General features: G+C 36.4%; 1 protein-coding gene across 1 annotated transcript in view; it reads left to right on the top strand.

Moving 5' to 3' along the window:
- LOC131434877 (long-chain fatty acid transport protein 4) overlaps window positions 1-11,778 on the top strand; it is a 47,975-nt gene extending 36,197 nt beyond the window's left edge. The window contains exons 6-11 of the mRNA XM_058602101.1: window positions 10,071-10,271; window positions 10,327-10,519; window positions 10,586-10,664; window positions 10,730-10,999; window positions 11,061-11,151; window positions 11,218-11,778. Of these exons, the coding sequence (XP_058458084.1) occupies window positions 10,071-10,271; window positions 10,327-10,519; window positions 10,586-10,664; window positions 10,730-10,999; window positions 11,061-11,151; window positions 11,218-11,526 (1,143 nt within the window). The 3' untranslated portion in view covers window positions 11,527-11,778. The remainder of the gene's footprint in view (window positions 1-10,070; window positions 10,272-10,326; window positions 10,520-10,585; window positions 10,665-10,729; window positions 11,000-11,060; window positions 11,152-11,217) is intronic.
- The last annotated feature ends 5,302 nt before the right edge of the window (window positions 11,779-17,080 follow it).

Below are 17,080 nucleotides of genomic sequence, written 5' to 3'. Positions count from 1 at the left end.
ATATAGTTGGTGCATTATTTTTAGACCTTAAAAAAGCTTTTGACACATTAGATCATAGTATACTTTTGGACAAACTCGATTGCTATGGGATCAGGGGCATTGCTAATTCAATTATCCGTAGTTACTTGACTAATAGAAAACAATTTGTATCCATCGAAAGTGACAGTAGCAACCTTGCTCCAATAAACATTGGTGTTCCACAAGGAAGTAATATTGGTCCACTATTGTTTCTTTTATATATTAATGATATAGGTAATTTACATCTTAAAGGAACTCCACGACTATTCGCCGACGACACAGCTCTGTTCTATCCTGACAGTGACATCAATGCTATTATTAACTCAATGGAAAGTGATTTAAGAACTCTTGATCAATATTTCAATGCGAACTTATTATCATTAAATGCCACAAAGACTAAGTATATGATTTTCCGTTCCACAAGGAAAATTATACCAACGCATAATCATCCCCAGCTTGGACACAATATTATTGAAAAAGTTGACTATTTCAAGTATCTGGGCATATATTTCGACCCCACATTAACCTGGGCTCACCACATAAAGTTTGTTGCCAAGCACGTGGCGTCGTACTGCGGTGTTTTATGGAGAGTCAAGTCCTTTGTTCCCCAGCGTGTGCTGTTAAATTTTTATTTTGCTTATATCCATTCACAGCTCAACTACTTGGTATCGGTGTGGGGGCGAGCCGCTAGTTCTCATCTGAAGAAACTCCAAACTCTACAGAACAGATGCCTAAAAATCATTTTCAATAAACCCTTACTATTCTCGAGTCTATTGTTATACTCTGACAGAAACCATAATGTTTTACCAATAACATACTTATGTGATGTCCAAACGTTGCTATTCATCCATGATAATTTGTATAAATCCACAGTACACCATAACCTACAGTTCCCAACTATATCCCATTCTAGAACAACACGCCGTAGTAACAATTTGTTTCGTGTTCGAGCAGCTACAAGCCTTGGTCAAAGACGGATCCTTTTTGTTGGTCCAACTAAATATAATGCACTTCCGCCTGACATGCGAGGAATAAGCAATCGTGCCACATTTGCGACTAGACTAAAGTACCATTTTAAGCACAGACTGAACGAGATATTTAGCTAATTTAGTTTTTTGTTTTATAATGTAATGTATTTATCGTCAACAGTATTTCATATTAATAACTAATTACCTAATTTAATTTGTACTTTCTTTCCAACATAGCGTAGTAATTAAATTGTGGATCCCTTAAAAGGAAATCTTTTCCACTGGGATTCCACTTTAATAAATTGCACATCAAACCATGAATAAATAGAATCTCAGCGGACTTTGAATCAAAATTAAATTTGTATTTCTAGTATTATTATTGCCAGTGTCTATTTGTTTCTTGTTTTTCCGCTGAGACTAGTTGCGTCCACTACCAGGGGGCTTCAAATTGAAGCTTTTTGGTGTGGGGGAGTGTGGTGGGCAAATATAAAAAAAAAAAAAAAAAAAAAAAAAAAAAGGATCAATGCGCTATTGCCCCTAGTCCCTGGTCAGAGCCACGGGGACCGTCTGGGGTGGGCTCCGAAGGCCTCTTTTACTGGCGAGCTCGAGCGTGAGGTTCGGAGGCTCAAGGTCGGCTCTATACAGGGTACCCAATCAGAAGCTCAAACACGGTCTCAACTTTTTTTGTATTTTTATTTCTACTTACAATTGGTTAGTGTAGGTGTGTGTGTGTGTCTCGACGGTATTCGGCCGGCCGGCTGGATCTGGGTGGCGCTGGGAAACTCTTATCTGGTTGACTGGAAAGCTCGGTGGTTGCTCGGTGGTTTCTCGCTGATGACCGTTGCAGCATTCGGGGGGGATTACCAGTCGTACGTTGCTAGTTCGACTGTCGGCACTAATGTCCATTTGCCAGCGTTGCCATGCTAGGGGTACTTCTCGAACATTTGGTTACTCCGATTGCCTTAGGGTACCATCTGCTGGGTCCTAATTCACGAGTAGAGAGAGAGGTAGGTGCTATTGGCCTTGCTGAGGCTGCGGTTTCATACCTGATTCTTTATTTTTGATTTTCACCGTAAGTAAGATGTGGTTTACAATGACTTTGGTTCACAACTTTCCTAGCGTCTTTTTAATCTGCTCGGTTCGAGGTGCGAGTCCAAAATGTCAGTCCGGCTTAGATTTGCCAAGAACTACTCTCTCTCTTCCTCTATCTCCCTCTCTCTCTAACACAAACTATTCAACTTTCTAGTCAAATACTTCTATGGTTTCCGGTTTCCGCCAACTGTGTTTGAAGTGTATTTTGTATATTTTGTGTACGTGATTTTACATTTTCATTTTACATTTCGTTATAGACCGAACTATTAAAATTTAAGTGCCTAGTTTTATCATTTCTACCATAATACATATTCTATTCCTGTCTATATCTGATATAATTAATATTATGAAAAATGGACGTGATTTTAGACTAAAGATATACATATATATTTATACAAATTCAGTTTGCTATAATTTTTATGGGTAACTATGATAGCAGATCTGTGCTTTTGACTTGTCTCTCGCCATTCTCATTTGTTCGCTCAGTACTGGCACACAGGGGAAACCATCCAAATGGTAACACGCCTTGGAAATAAGTTTTTTTTAAACATATTTTAACAACGATTTTTATAGAAAGGAAAAATATTTTCTTTGAGCTTTAAAGGGTTAAGAAACTACTAATCTCGGGTTGGCGGTTCAATGAGTAGGGCGCTGGTCTTACAAGCCAGTTGTCATATGTTCGAACCCCGTCATTGAAGGATTCATAGTGTCTGTAGGATAGCCAGTCTGTTGAAACAGGAAGACCAAATTCCACAAAAGTAATGTATAGTCAAGATTTTGCTATTAGGAAATTACCAGGTTTTGGTGAACTCCAAGAAAATATTACGAAGCACTTCTTAGCATTTCACTAATACGATCTGTAAACTTTGAATTGGTACAGAGAAGGTTTCTAAAATTTATTCTAACTAATTCTTAAAATGTCATATGTATGTTTTTGGAATTGGTTTGATGAACAGGTGTCGAATATAGTGTTATTTTATAATCCATGATGATGAGCTCTGGTTTACCGAAATTTTCCAAAAACCAAACGATTGGAAAGATCATGATTGATAGGTATAGAGTAGCGGTTTGTAACGGGTTCTGACAATCCGGAAGTCGCAATCCTGGATTTTAAAAATTTTTTCGGGCCTTAACATTAATTAACTATTCATCATACCCGCTACAAAACTACCTATACAGCACCCTCTCAGATTTGAGTGAAGAACTCAAGATATGTCATCATATTCCCTTTCAACCGTTCATATATTGTAAGATCGGTATTTTAAGGAAACAAGTTTTTTTAACAAAAACTTGTTCTTGTCCAGTACAGATACGTTTTGCAAATATTGGCAACTAGCGATAGAGTATTACGTAAAATCTCCTCACAAATCTAGATTCATTGTATTCTTGGATGATTGTAACTTTCAGTTTAGTTTAGTTTTCGATAAAAAGACGCTGGAAAAATCTGTTTGGACAAGAAAAATTTTCGGTTAGAAAAACTTATTGCCTTCCTCATATAGGCTATGTAATCAATGTGTAAACCGACTTTTCAACCAAGACCCGAAGGACCGAACATCATATACCATTCGATTCAGCTCGAGGAACTAAACAAATGTCTGTGTGTATGTGTTTGTGTGACAAATATTGTCACTCTGTCATACAGAAGGTTCTCATGGTCCCATATAAAGTTCCTGAATTTCACTTGGATACGGTTCCGGAATTACAGGGTTATATGCACCAAAAAAGTGAAAATAATTCCACTCAATTTTGTCGAGAATTGCTAAGTAAAGCTAAATTATCACAAATCATTCAATGAGAATATCACCATTTTAATTCATCCACCAGGAAGAAAACGCTTCAAAGGATTCAGAATAAAATTCTGAAAATGATTCTGAAGCGTCCTCCCTGGTTTAGTACAAATGAGTTACACAGACTCACAAATATAGAACCATTAGATGTAATGTCACATAATATTATAAGCAAATTCCGACAAAAATCAATTGAATCGATTCGCTCTCTTTATTAGTTAGTAAGTTAGTATATAAGTTCCTTTTCCCCATTACACAATACAAGTAGGTTTAGAATTTTCCCTACACAAAAATCTCAGAATTGCGGAAGCAAATGATGTCTTCATGGTAATAACCAAATCATATAAAAAAGTCACCACTTGTGGCTGAACACCCAATTTAAATCTTAATAATTTAATTTTAACTCATATACCAATAAATAGTTATTAAAAAAAAAAAAAAACCATTTTAATTCAGATCCAACATCCGGTTCCGAAAATAGGGTTCTTAGAGTACAAATGTCAATTTCAAGGGCATTTTCTCAAATATGGTTGAATCGATTTTCACTACCTTTAATATAGTATTTGAATGTATAGTAGTATTATGCAAAAGAATATGAATAGTAGTATTATGCAAAAGAACTCTTAAAAACTGGGTTCTAAACTTTTTTCAATTACTGATTGACAAATGTTTTTTTTAAAGGGATTTTTAATTATACTGATGAATGAATTATGAGCTGACTGTGCTCGTAACGTGTGCAAAAAACGAATCAAATAATGAAGATTGTACGCAAGTTCAAATAATACGAGGCACATTTATAAAATAAGGGTTGTTTTGTCAAAGGAATTATAATCAAATAGCACATTTAGTTTCCTACAAAGTTACTTTACATTTCCACATAATCGCTGTTCACTTCTAAGCATTTTAGCTACCCACTGCATGAGATTTCTTAACCCCTCTGCATAGAGGCTCACAAAGTGCAAGTGCATCAGTCGGTGTTGAACAGTCGTTCGCACCGCACGCGTATAGCTCTTGGCTCCTGGAATTTTTTTTTCTGGCTACCTAGAGTTTCATTGATTCAAGGCTTCAGTCTTTTTCAAGGCTACCTGAATCACTAACTAAGTGACTAAGTGATACAAAGAGTGATATTAGAGTGACTAAGTGATACAAAGAGTGATATTAGAGTGACTAAGAAATTAATCAGCCTTTTTTAAGGCTAGCTAGGAGTCTAATCGAAGACTAATTTAGCCTAGTTAATTTAATTTAAAATTTCATTAATTTCAAAAATGCCTGCGTCCAACCGGAAAGGCAACAAGCCTAAGGCTAAAAATAATTCAATACGGAATAAATCACAATCCGTTATTCAACATTTTTCTAATAACATTCATGATCTTATAGAATCTGAATGTAAAAATAAAAGACAACGGACGGATTTCCCTTCCGTTGATCCTATGCCGTCTAACAATATTTACGAGATTCTTCCTGAATCCGATTGTAGCGACATAGAAGAAAATTCTTCAAAAATTCCCAAAATGGACGCTTGTCGTTCTGGGAAGAAACATCAATCTATGCCACCAGTGACGGTGATGATTTCCGACTTCAAAGCATTCCGTACTGAGCTTTCTACTTTTCTCCCGGAAGTAAAAGTCTCATTTCAAATCGGACGAAGAGGAGAATGTCGAGTCTTGGTGGATGGATTGGAAGATTACGAACGTCTTATTCGATATTTGTCCGAAAAACTTCATAAATTTTATTCATATGATATAAAATCAGACAGACCCTTCAAGGCTGTCTTGAAAGGATTATCAAATGATCAAAGTATTGATGAAATTAAAAATGAACTAAAAGAATTGCTTGGTTTTGCCCCTTCCCAAGTAATACTTATGAAAAAAAGAGCGAATGGTACTTCTAAACCACGCTCTGGAATTTCCCATGAACTTTACCTAATACACTTCAATCGAAGTGATGTAAACAATTTGAAAACTTTAGAAAAAGTACGTTTCATTTCCCACATTAAAATTCATTGGGAACATTATAAACGGCATAATCGTATTGCAAACTTAACGCAATGTCGTCGTTGCCAAGGCTTCGGTCATGGAACCAAAAATTGTCATATGGATATACGGTGTTTGAATTGTGGTAAATCGCATTCGAAAGACGCTTGTCCAATGAATGAAACCACTGATAAATTTTCATGTTCAAATTGCAATGGAAATCATAAATCCAATTATTTGAAATGTCCTGTCAGGGAAAAAATTTTAAACGCTCGTTCGCTTAGACAACAAGTCAAATCAACGACCTTAAATTTACAGAACATACCTGAAAATTCTTCTAAGGCACCTGCCAATTCGTCTTCTAACGAAAACAATTTATTGACAGGTAGATCGACCTCGTCATCATCTTCTTCTAATGTCAGTTATGCTGGTATATTAGGTAGAAATCTATCTCCTATTTCTTCTAATGTAAATAATCAAAACACAGGACCGCCTTGCAGTTCTTCTTCTAACGAAAACAATTTATTAATAGGTAGACCGGCCAAATCATTTTCTTCTAATGGCAGTCTACCTACAAATATTCCTTCAATGCCATTCGCTTCTTTAAATGAAGTCGATTTAGGCGATATAACTGAAAATAAAATGATCTACCTACAAGATCAACTTTTTCAAATGATCATCCAAATGAATTCGACTTCATCACTTTTTGAAGCATTTCAAATCGGATGGAAATTTGCAAATAATATTATAATGAATTTAAAATTTAACAGTGATGTTAAATAATTATTTGAATATTTTAAATTGGAATGCTCGATCTTTGAAATCGAGTGAAGATGAATTTTATAATTTTCTCAAAGTTCACAAAATTCATATTGCCATTGTGACAGAAACTTTTCTTAAACCAAATGTAAAATTGAAAAGTAATCCACATTATGTGGTTCATCGATTTGACAGGTTTACTGGAATTGGTGGTGGAGTTGCCATTTTTGTCCAACGGCAAATTAAACATCGAATTTTACCTTCTTTCAATACTAAAGTTATTGAAAGCTTGGGAATCGAAGTTGAAACCATTCATGGAATTTATTTCATCGCTGGAGCATATTTGCCATTCCAATGCACCGGCGAACAATTAAATTTCTTTAAAGGCGATTTGCAAAAACTTACAAGATATCGATCGAAATTTTTCGTAATAGGGGACTTAAATGCTAAGCATGTCCAGTGGAATTGTAGGCAAAATAACAGTAATGGTAAAATACTTCATAATCAACTCTCAGCTGGTTACTTTACAGTTCTTCATCCCAGTAATCCTACTTGTTTCTCTTCCGTGAAAAACCCGTCTACAATTGATCTGGTTCTAACAGATCAAAGTCACATTTGTAGTGAACCGATTACTCATGCTGATTTTGACTCAGATCATCTTCCTGTAACATTCAGACTTTCCAACGAAGCTATAATTAATCCAATTAGTTCTATTTTCAACTATCATAGAGCAAATTGGTTGGATTACAGATCTCACATTGAAAATCAAGTGGATCATGAAACTATTTTAGAAAATTCTGCGGATATCGACACAGCAATTGATAATTTGAATCATTATATTATCGAAGCTAGAAATCTTTCAGTTCCCAAAGCTCAAACTAAATTAAATTCTCCTATCATCGATGACAATCTTCAACTGCTCATTCGGTTGAAGAATGTTCGTCGACGACAATATCAACGTTCTCGTGATCCTGCTATGAAAAACATAGTTAAGGATTTACAAAAAGAAATTAAACATAGATTTACTCTTTTGCGAAATGAAAATTTCGCTAAAGAAGTTGAACAAATTAAACCATATTCTAAACCTTTCTGGAAACTTTCTAAGGTTCTTAAGAAACCTCAGAAACCTATTCCTGCTCTCAAGGAAGGAAATCAAATACTTCTTACAAATGGCGAAAAAGCTCAAAAACTTGCTCAGCAGTTCGAGAGTGTCCACAATTTTAATTTGAACGTTGTGAGTCCTATTGAAAATGAAGTCTCACTGAAATATGATCATATTTCAACCCAAGTGTTATCACACGATGACATTATTGAGACGAATTTTGATGAAATTAAATCAATTATTAGAAAACTTAAAAACATGAAGGCTCCTGGTAATGATGGAATTTTTAATATTCTTATTAAAAATCTTCCCGATGTTGCCTTGAGACTCCTGGTTAAAATTTTCAACAAGTGTTTTTCATTAGCTTACTTCCCAAAAAGATGGAAAAACGCTAAAGTAATTCCTATCCTAAAACCTGATAAAAACCCAGCAGAAACATCAAGTTATCGCCCAATTAGCTTACTTTCTTCTATCAGTAAACTTTTTGAAAAAATTATCTTGTTAAGAATGATGACTCATATAAATGAGAATTCAATTTTTTTACCAGAGCAGTTTGGATTTCGTCATGAACATTCAACTACTCATCAACTTGTCAGAGTAACGAACATGATAAAATCAAATAAATCTTCTGGGTTATCCACTGGAGTTGCTCTTCTAGACATAGAAAAAGCATTCGACAGTGTTTGGCACAAAGGTTTAATAGCAAAAATGTCTGATTTCCAGTTTCCTATTTATTTGATCAAAATGATTCAAAATTATTTAACTGATCGTACTCTTCAGGTTAGCTATCAGAATTGTAAATCTGAATTGCTACCCGTACGAGCCGGTGTTCCGCAGGGTTCGAGTGTAGCTCCAATCTTGTATAATATTTTCACTTCTGATCTTCCAAATCTACCCGTTGGTTGTCAGAAATCGCTATTCTGTGACGACACAAGTCTGTTAGCCACAGGTAGAAATCTAAGAGTGATCTGCAGTCGCCTACAAAGAAGTTTAAATATTTTCAGTGATTATCTGTCAAAATGGAAAATTAAACCAAATGCAGCAAAAACGCAATTAATTATCTTTCCTCACAAGCCAAGAGCTTCTTTTCTTAAACCAAACAATAATCACATTCTCAAATTGAATGGCTTGGAATTGACATGGTCTGATCAAGCTAAATACTTAGGTTTAACGTATGACAAAAAACTCACTTTCAAGGATCACATTGAAGGAATCCAGGCAAAGTGTAATAAATATATTAAATGTTTATATCCTCTTATAAACAGAAATTCTAAGCTCTGTCTAAAAAACAAATTGTTAATTTATAAACAAATTTTCAGACCAGCCATGCTTTATGCGGTACCAATTTGGTCAAGCTGTTGTTCCACCAGGAAGAAAACGCTTCAAAGGATTCAGAATAAAATTCTGAAAATGATTCTGAAGCGTCCTCCCTGGTTTAGTACAAATGAGTTACACAGACTCACAAATATAGAACCATTAGATGTAATGTCACATAATATTATAAGCAAATTCCGACAAAAATCGATGCAATCTTCAATTGAATCGATTCGCTCTCTGTATTAGTTAGTAAGTTAGTATATAAGTTCCTTTTCCCCATTACACAATACAAGTAGGTTTAGAATTTTCCCTACACAAAAATCTCAGAATTGCGGAAGCAAATGATGTCTTCATGGTAATAACCAAATCATATATATATAACAGGGCTGAAAAGTCACCACTTGTGGCTGAACACCCAATTTAAATCTTAATAATTTAATTTTAACTCATATTCCAATAAATAGTTATTTAAAAAAAAAAAAAAAAAAGTGCAAGTGCAAGTGGAGCCAGTTTTCAACGTCGCTCTTAAATTCGTTGTCATTTTCAAAGTCATATAGCCACTGAGTCAGAATTGTACAGTGGGAGTTTGAATTTTCATTTGAGTCTTGGCTACGATGTAAGGACGCGTATTGTATAAACAATGGAGCGTCCAAGGTTGAGGAATTTATCAGTCAGGCTACAAATCGTCAACCGTTGATCAAATCGCAGTTTAAGGTCAACCAGGAAAAACAATTTCATTGGTTCGCATTATGAACCTGTAAATCTGATATTCCTCATAAACATTTGTCTGTATGTTTTAAAACTGTTCATTCTCTAACCTATCCTACACTCGCTATAGTCGGTGTTTAAATTATGAAACACTCTCGCAGAATTTCAGTAACTGAAAATTATTTAACACACTAATCTAATTATAGCGCGAGCTACTTACCTGATGAGAGCAACATTGTTCACTGTACGCAAAGATAGGAAAATGACCTAGAGTTTTAAACAAATTGAAAAATATTGATAATTTCACTCCATGTTATTGAAATGGATTCTCATCATCCAAACTGGTTTCATCATGATGGGCAGTGGAGCCTACTACATGCTGAGTTTACGCAATGACGATATCATTTACAACCCACTGCCGTTGTATCATTCCGCGGGCGGAATGGTTGGCATGGGTGCAGTATTGTTGTGCGGTTTAAGTATGGCACTGCGGAAGAAATTTTCGGCTTCTAACTTTTTCCTGGATTGCGCCAAGTACAATTGCACGGTAGGTCCCTATTATTCCAAATCTACTGTCTCTACATTCTAATTCGTAACCGAAGGTCGCTCAGTACATTGGAGAGATTTGTCGGTTCGTTTTGGCCACTCCGACGAAGCCGTCTGACACGCAGCATCAGGTTCGGGTTATGTTCGGCAATGGACTGAGGCCGCAAATTTGGACCAGATTTGTGGCGCGATTCAATGTCAAACAAATTGCCGAGTTCTACGGATCAACTGAAGGGAATTCCAATTTAAGTGAGTTAGGTTTTTGACAATACGTTCGTAATGAATAAATAATTGTATTTTTTCCCGATTTTATAGTGAATATTGATAACACCGTCGGCGCTGTCGGTTTTGTACCGGCATTCGCTGGAAAATTCTACCCGGTGACATTGGTTCGGTAAAAGCTACTTTTACGTACAATTCATATAGAGCACGGCATAAGAAAATTCTTTGTCTTTTTAGATGTGAGGAAGATACTGGAGAAATTATTCGTGGTAGCGATGGCTTCTGTATTCGTTGTAAGCCAGGAGAACCGGGTGTTTTCATTGGGAAAATCAATCTTAAGAATTCTCTCAACTCGTTTGTCGGCTATGCAGATAAGACAGCTTCAGATAAGAAAGTGCTGCGTGATGTATTTGTCAAGGGAGATATGTTCTTCAATTCGGGCGACATTTTAGTGGCGGATTTATTCGGATATTTCTATTTCAAAGATCGCACGGGAGATACTTTCAGGTGAGTTGTTCGCAGAGATGTGGATATTGCTTATATGGGAATGGATGATTGATTATTCTAGATGGCGCGGAGAGAATGTTGCGTCGTTTGAGGTCGAGAACGCCATTACTAATATTGCTGGATTGACGGGATGTGCTGTCTACGGAGTTGATGTAAGTTACAACAGTTTATACCAAAAAGCTCTAGAACTCATTCAAAAAATATGTTTGTTTCTATAGATTCCCGAAATAGAAGGGAAAGCTGGTATGGCAGCAATTGTAGACCCCGAAGGTAAACTGGATATGGAAAATTTAGGGGCGGGTATTCGTGCCAGTTTGCCTGTTTATGCGAGACCTTTGTTCATTCGTGTATTGTCTGAGGTTCCCATGACAACAACATTCAAGCTAATTAAGCGTGACCTTCAGATGGAGGGTTATGATATAACTAAGATTAAAGATCCCATCTATTTCCTACAAGCAGATAGTACATATCGTCTATTCAGGCAAGAGGATTATGACATCGTGAGTAGCGGTAAGGGTAAGTTTTAGGAACCTCTGATCCGTTTAAAGCGACTAGAAAACTAATTTAGTATATGTGCCTGAATTATGATACCATACAATTCCAAATCGACTGATAGTTTTGTTTGATTTCTACATTTAGCTCGATGAAAAGATCTAGTGTTTTGAAAGTTTTAGTAGTGATTATTTATTTTGAATTCCATTGTTTACTAGGTCATTTATTGTTTGCCATTACAATTGTATTTTAAAATTTAAGACGTGAAAATAAACAAAAACCAAAAAAATAGAGTTTAATTTAAACTGCATACACTATTCGATCAAAAAGAAATGATTGTTTCCATTCAATTCCACTATATTTAAGAGTCTTTACTATTACGCCACTAACGTCACGAGGTAGTAATAGACCCAGATACCAGTATTTCGGTGTGAAATTTGCTACCTTCTTCAGTGTATCAAATCAAACCTTTACCGGCACTGACGAAACTACCCATACTACATCAATCATAGTAACCCGTGAGTCAGCAGACAAAATTTGACAGCTCTATCAGTCGAACTCTAACCGTGATGGCAAAAACAGTGAAGCAACTCCGTTCAGAAGTGTGCACGTTCAAAGAACGGCACCCTGCCGCGTCCAAAACGAACAGTATGCGGCACTCTGTTGACGCCTGATACGACGCCCCCCCCCCCTATAATTCGGGAACCAAAAGTTGTATCTGGATGAAACTCTAAAGCTCAGTATGGGACCATGAGGCTTTTGTTTGAACCTAAGTTTGTGAAAATCGGTCACGCTATATCTGAGGAAAGTGAGTAAGTAATCAGCTTCGGTGTGTGTATAGTTTGTGGAGCGTGTAGTGTTTTCTTCTTCCGTGCCTGCACGTACCGTTGCTTACCGGCTTTGTATAGTCATTTTATATTTTAGTCGCCCTGTGGTTGCGGAACCGGAAGTCGGATCTGGATGAATATTCACAGAAGCTTTTGAGACAATATGAGCTTTAATTTAAATCAAGATTTGTGAAAATCGGTTCGGTTTCTTTTGAATCGAAGTGTCTCAGTCTCCGAGAAAAGAGAGTATATATTTTTGTTACATACATTCACACATACACACACAGACATCTTCTCAGTCCATTAAGCTGAATCGAATGCTATATAACATTCGGCCCTCCGGGCCTTGGTTAAAAAGTCGGTTTTCACAGTGATTGCATAGCCTTTCTGTATGAGAATGGCAAAACACGCCCCGGAAAATAAAATTTTCCTAACTATCTGTTTGTAATTCCGCAACCGGAAGTCGTATCCGGATGAATCTTGGTAGGGTTATATGGGGTTGTAAGACCTTTAATTTGAACCTACGCTTATGAAAATTGGATGAGCATGAATTAATCATTTTGCACATTTTACTCCGCAACTCCCGAACCGGAAGTCAGATCCAGATGAAATGCAACAGCAACCTATGGAACAATAACGCTTTTAATTTGTATTTTAGTTGAAGAAAATCGAGTGCACTTTTTCTTCATATTGTTGCACATTTTACCCCGTTGCTCGCGAACCGGAAGTCATATCCGGATAAAATTCAATAGTAACGAATGGGACCAAGAGAACCTTAAATTAAATCTATGTTTGTGAAAATCGGTCCATCCATCTCCAGAAAATCGGGTGCACATTTTTGATACATACAAATATACATGCACACACACACGCATACATTTGCTCAGTTTGTCGAGCTGAGTCGAATGGCTTGGCTCAAAAATCGGTTTTCACAATAATTGCATAACCCTTCTGTATGAGAAAGACAAAAAGCCATCTACTAATTCAACCAACAAAAGTGGTTGTAACCGTTCTTAGTGGAATCTAACAGGCTTGCATAGTTTTGTGTTGTGCTCCATCAGACTACCATTGATGTAGAAGTTTATCCAGATTTAACTTTTATTTCCGGAAATATAGGGTGAAATGTTTATGAAATTGCAACCTGTCATTAAGAGCGATAATGCAGAAAACGTAATAACGAAACGGCTCAAAATTGTTTCAATTTATAGGTTGTGTTACCGCTGGTCTTACAAGCCAGTTGTCGTATGTTCGAGTCCCGACCTGGAAGGATTCTTAGTGTGAGTAGGATCCATAGTACTAGCCATGCAATGATTCTGTACACTAAGAATCGGCTGCGAAGTCTGTTGAAACAGAAAGGCCAAATTCCACAAAAGGAATGTAATGCCAAGACTTTGTTACCGGTTCCCAGCTTTCGGTTCCGGAAATATCGGAAATAGTGGTTAAAAACTCAAACCCGGAACTCTCTTCATTTTCTCTGAGACGGCTGAGTAGATTTTCACAAATTTAGACTCAAATGAAAGGTTTTATGATCTCATAAATTGCTATTGGTTTTCTTTCGGATGCCACTTCCGGTTTCAGAATAACATGGTAAGGTGCGTTTAGTATTTATACCGTCATGTAGAGCGAAAATTCAAAAGAAAACTAAAAACTTCTGTAAACTTGCCTCACAACTTTTTAAAAAATTTTAAAGGTTATGCTAGTGTATGGTTAAGAAAACTGATTTGTTCTTATTCAACAAATCAGTTTTCTTGAGCATACACTAGCATAACCTTTACAATTTTTTAAAAAGTTGTGAGGCAAGTTTACAGAATTTTTCAAATAAAAGTTTTTCGAAGAATCGCTTAGTAATATTTATGAAAACATGAGTTATACGAGAAAGGCATAACACCACTAGATGGATAAAAGACAAAATCAGAAAAGTGGCTTTCTGTAACAAAGTCTTCCTGTACAGAGAGTTTTATTGAAACCTGAGAGGATGCAGCCAACATTTGTTCGATATAGCACGAAATTCGTCTATTGTGCAAAAATACAACTAATTCGATAGTCCCACGACAAAAGGGCCTAACTGTAAATGAGAGCCTCTCTTCGGTTACCGTCTCTTTCGATTATTACGAAGTTGTTATTGAAATTTGGTCAAAATTTTCAATATTTTTTTTTGTTTCGATTATAAAAACCTCTATAACCATTAGGTCATTCACAAAACTCTATAACCATTAGGTCATTCGCCTCTTCGAGCCAGAAAAGTTTTCTGACCCTATGTGCGAGGTTGAGAATCGAACCCAGATGGGCTGCGTGGAAGGCATCGACTTACCCGTCACGCTATACCCGCACCAAATTTTTTTTCAATATCAAACGAAAATTTGTCCTTTTGGCTTGGAACTTATGCGAAGAATTAAGCTTCAAATATAAAATCAACATGGTAATTCTCGAAAGAAAAAGTTAACAATGAGAAATAGGCATCTGCATCTCATCCCTTTGATTGTGAAACGATCGAAATGTATAACATTTAAATTAAAATGTAGGTAGAATGCCACCCCCTGCAAACGACCGAAAGTTCAAAACTGGGGCAAAACAAAACGAATAATGATAATGATAAGTCTCTGCAATTGTGATCGAAAGAATGATTAACTCGAAACAAAATTTACACTTTATATGGAATGGGTCGTCGGAATTCGAATACAATATAATCCGCCTGATTTTGAAATTTATGTTATTTCCATGTATTCATAAATCAGCTGTTTTTTTCTATAAGCCGTAGTCAGTCAGTGGGACTTGGTATACGTAAAACATATGCACACACCGATATTATCTCTTTATTCATGTTTGAAAATATCAAATACCTCAAAGGTCAAATTTTGAAAGCGATAACAATAAACTTAAAAATCTAATCTCATCTACAAGCAAACCTATCGGGAACAGATTCGTATTATCAGCTTCCGTCGCAACGTTTCAGATGAACCAGTACGTGACTGCATTTTCCGGTGAAAGTACAGCACCGGTCAAGTATAATGATGTTTTGTAATTTCAGAGCTTGCATGTTTCTGATGTGTTCGATAATTGATTTTATTGAAAATTAATAATGTCAAAAGCTTGTTTACAACCGCAGCAATAATTTCTGCTTGTGTTCGACAAATTTTTTACCGCTTTTTCCATCCCCTACCACCATGTGCCCGGTTACCGTGTTTGTAGATGTCGGCAAATAAACGAAAAACTCTTCGTCGTTCCTTTCGTCACTCTGGCAGCTAATCCTGACCGGACTCGGCAAAACACGTGAAATTTTCATCGTGAACTAAGGAGAGGGGGGAAGTGAGAATCGCTTTTCATAAACCATTTCATATTGACTGGCCTGCCAGAACCAGACGAACTCTTTTTTTTTCATCCCTGGAGGATGCCGTCTATTCATAATTTTCACAATGTTGATCATAATTAAAATTTTCATTCCAACGTCAGTTACCAATCGTAGTTTCCTAGTTCGCAATAATTTCAGCATAAAACTTTTTTGCTGTTTTAATGGAATTTCAAAAGGATAACTTTATAAGGTAAAGTATTGGAAATAAAAAAATAGAGGTAGAAAAGGAGGAGTTTGAAAAAGGTTTGTGTATCCATTCTTTCATTTCATAGCTCAAATAATAGAGAACAAATAACTAATGTATTATATGGTGATTCGTTCTATGTTATGATACTGACGCAGTGTACACATTTGTTTCTTGCTCAATATTTTTCCCAAATTCATCTCATCACCTAATAAGCTACACATGCGACTAAAATGTTGACTTTCATTCAAACTAATTTGCTTGGTGGAAAACTTTCACAGCGGCAGCGAAGCATACACTATTATTGTATAATTAATTTCCCTGCTAAGTTTTGTTTGCGTATCCTACCTTTCATATCCTGTCTAATTTATGCAGATGGAAAATAGTTTCGACGGACTGTTGGAGTTAAGCATCACTTTTGCATTCCGAAATATCCTGTACACGTCGGAAAAAAATCCTGCTGAGTTTCGTGTAAAATATGGCTCGGTTTATGCTAGTTAATCAACGTCGTGCGCACCTACAACGCTGCAATAGAATCAAAGTTATTCTCTATTCCCGGTAATTACCAACTGACCAACTAGCTGTTAGCTCTGATGGGAACTTATTTTGTTTGCTAATGGAATATGTCGGGTTATTTTCATATCATTATGAAATTTTAGTTTCCGGTAACAATCATCAGCAGCAAACACTGGCAGTAACCTGAAAGCTTATGTACAACCAAACCTGATGAGGTGAGTTCTGGAATGAGTTTTAGTATTCTGCTGCTGGTTTGGACAGCTTCGATTTAGTCTAATTTTGGATTAAATTCACGACCTGATGATAAATATGCTTTTTTGGTTGATTGAGTGGCTACAGAGAGGAGTGGATCATTTCGTTTCCCCGAAAACGTCATGTCGCTGAATAGTTCATTTTGATGAATCGGTCGTTTCGCCGAAAGAGAAATTTCGCCGAAAGGAAAACATCGAATACATCACATAAAGGGCTGAGGCCAGTAGGTCGCGTATAACCACGTGTCTCGCTTTGCGTATTACAAGTTTGACTACATCACATAAAATCCAATAAAGCTACCGCTTGTTTGGTAGCCTTCCTGAGCCGATTTTTTCTCTCATTTTTCGTAACGTTACCAGGAAACTGGAGCAGAAAAAATGGCGCGTGCATAGAAATCGACTTACCTTCACAAATATAACGTTCACTCAATTTTTATCGCGACAACACCTATGTGTGTATGC

This window comes from Malaya genurostris, chromosome 3, assembly GCF_030247185.1.
Source record: "Malaya genurostris strain Urasoe2022 chromosome 3, Malgen_1.1, whole genome shotgun sequence".
Taxonomy (NCBI): domain Eukaryota; kingdom Metazoa; phylum Arthropoda; class Insecta; order Diptera; family Culicidae; genus Malaya; species Malaya genurostris.
Note: the sequence above shows the minus strand (reverse complement) of the source record. Positions and strands in the feature narration are given on the sequence as shown.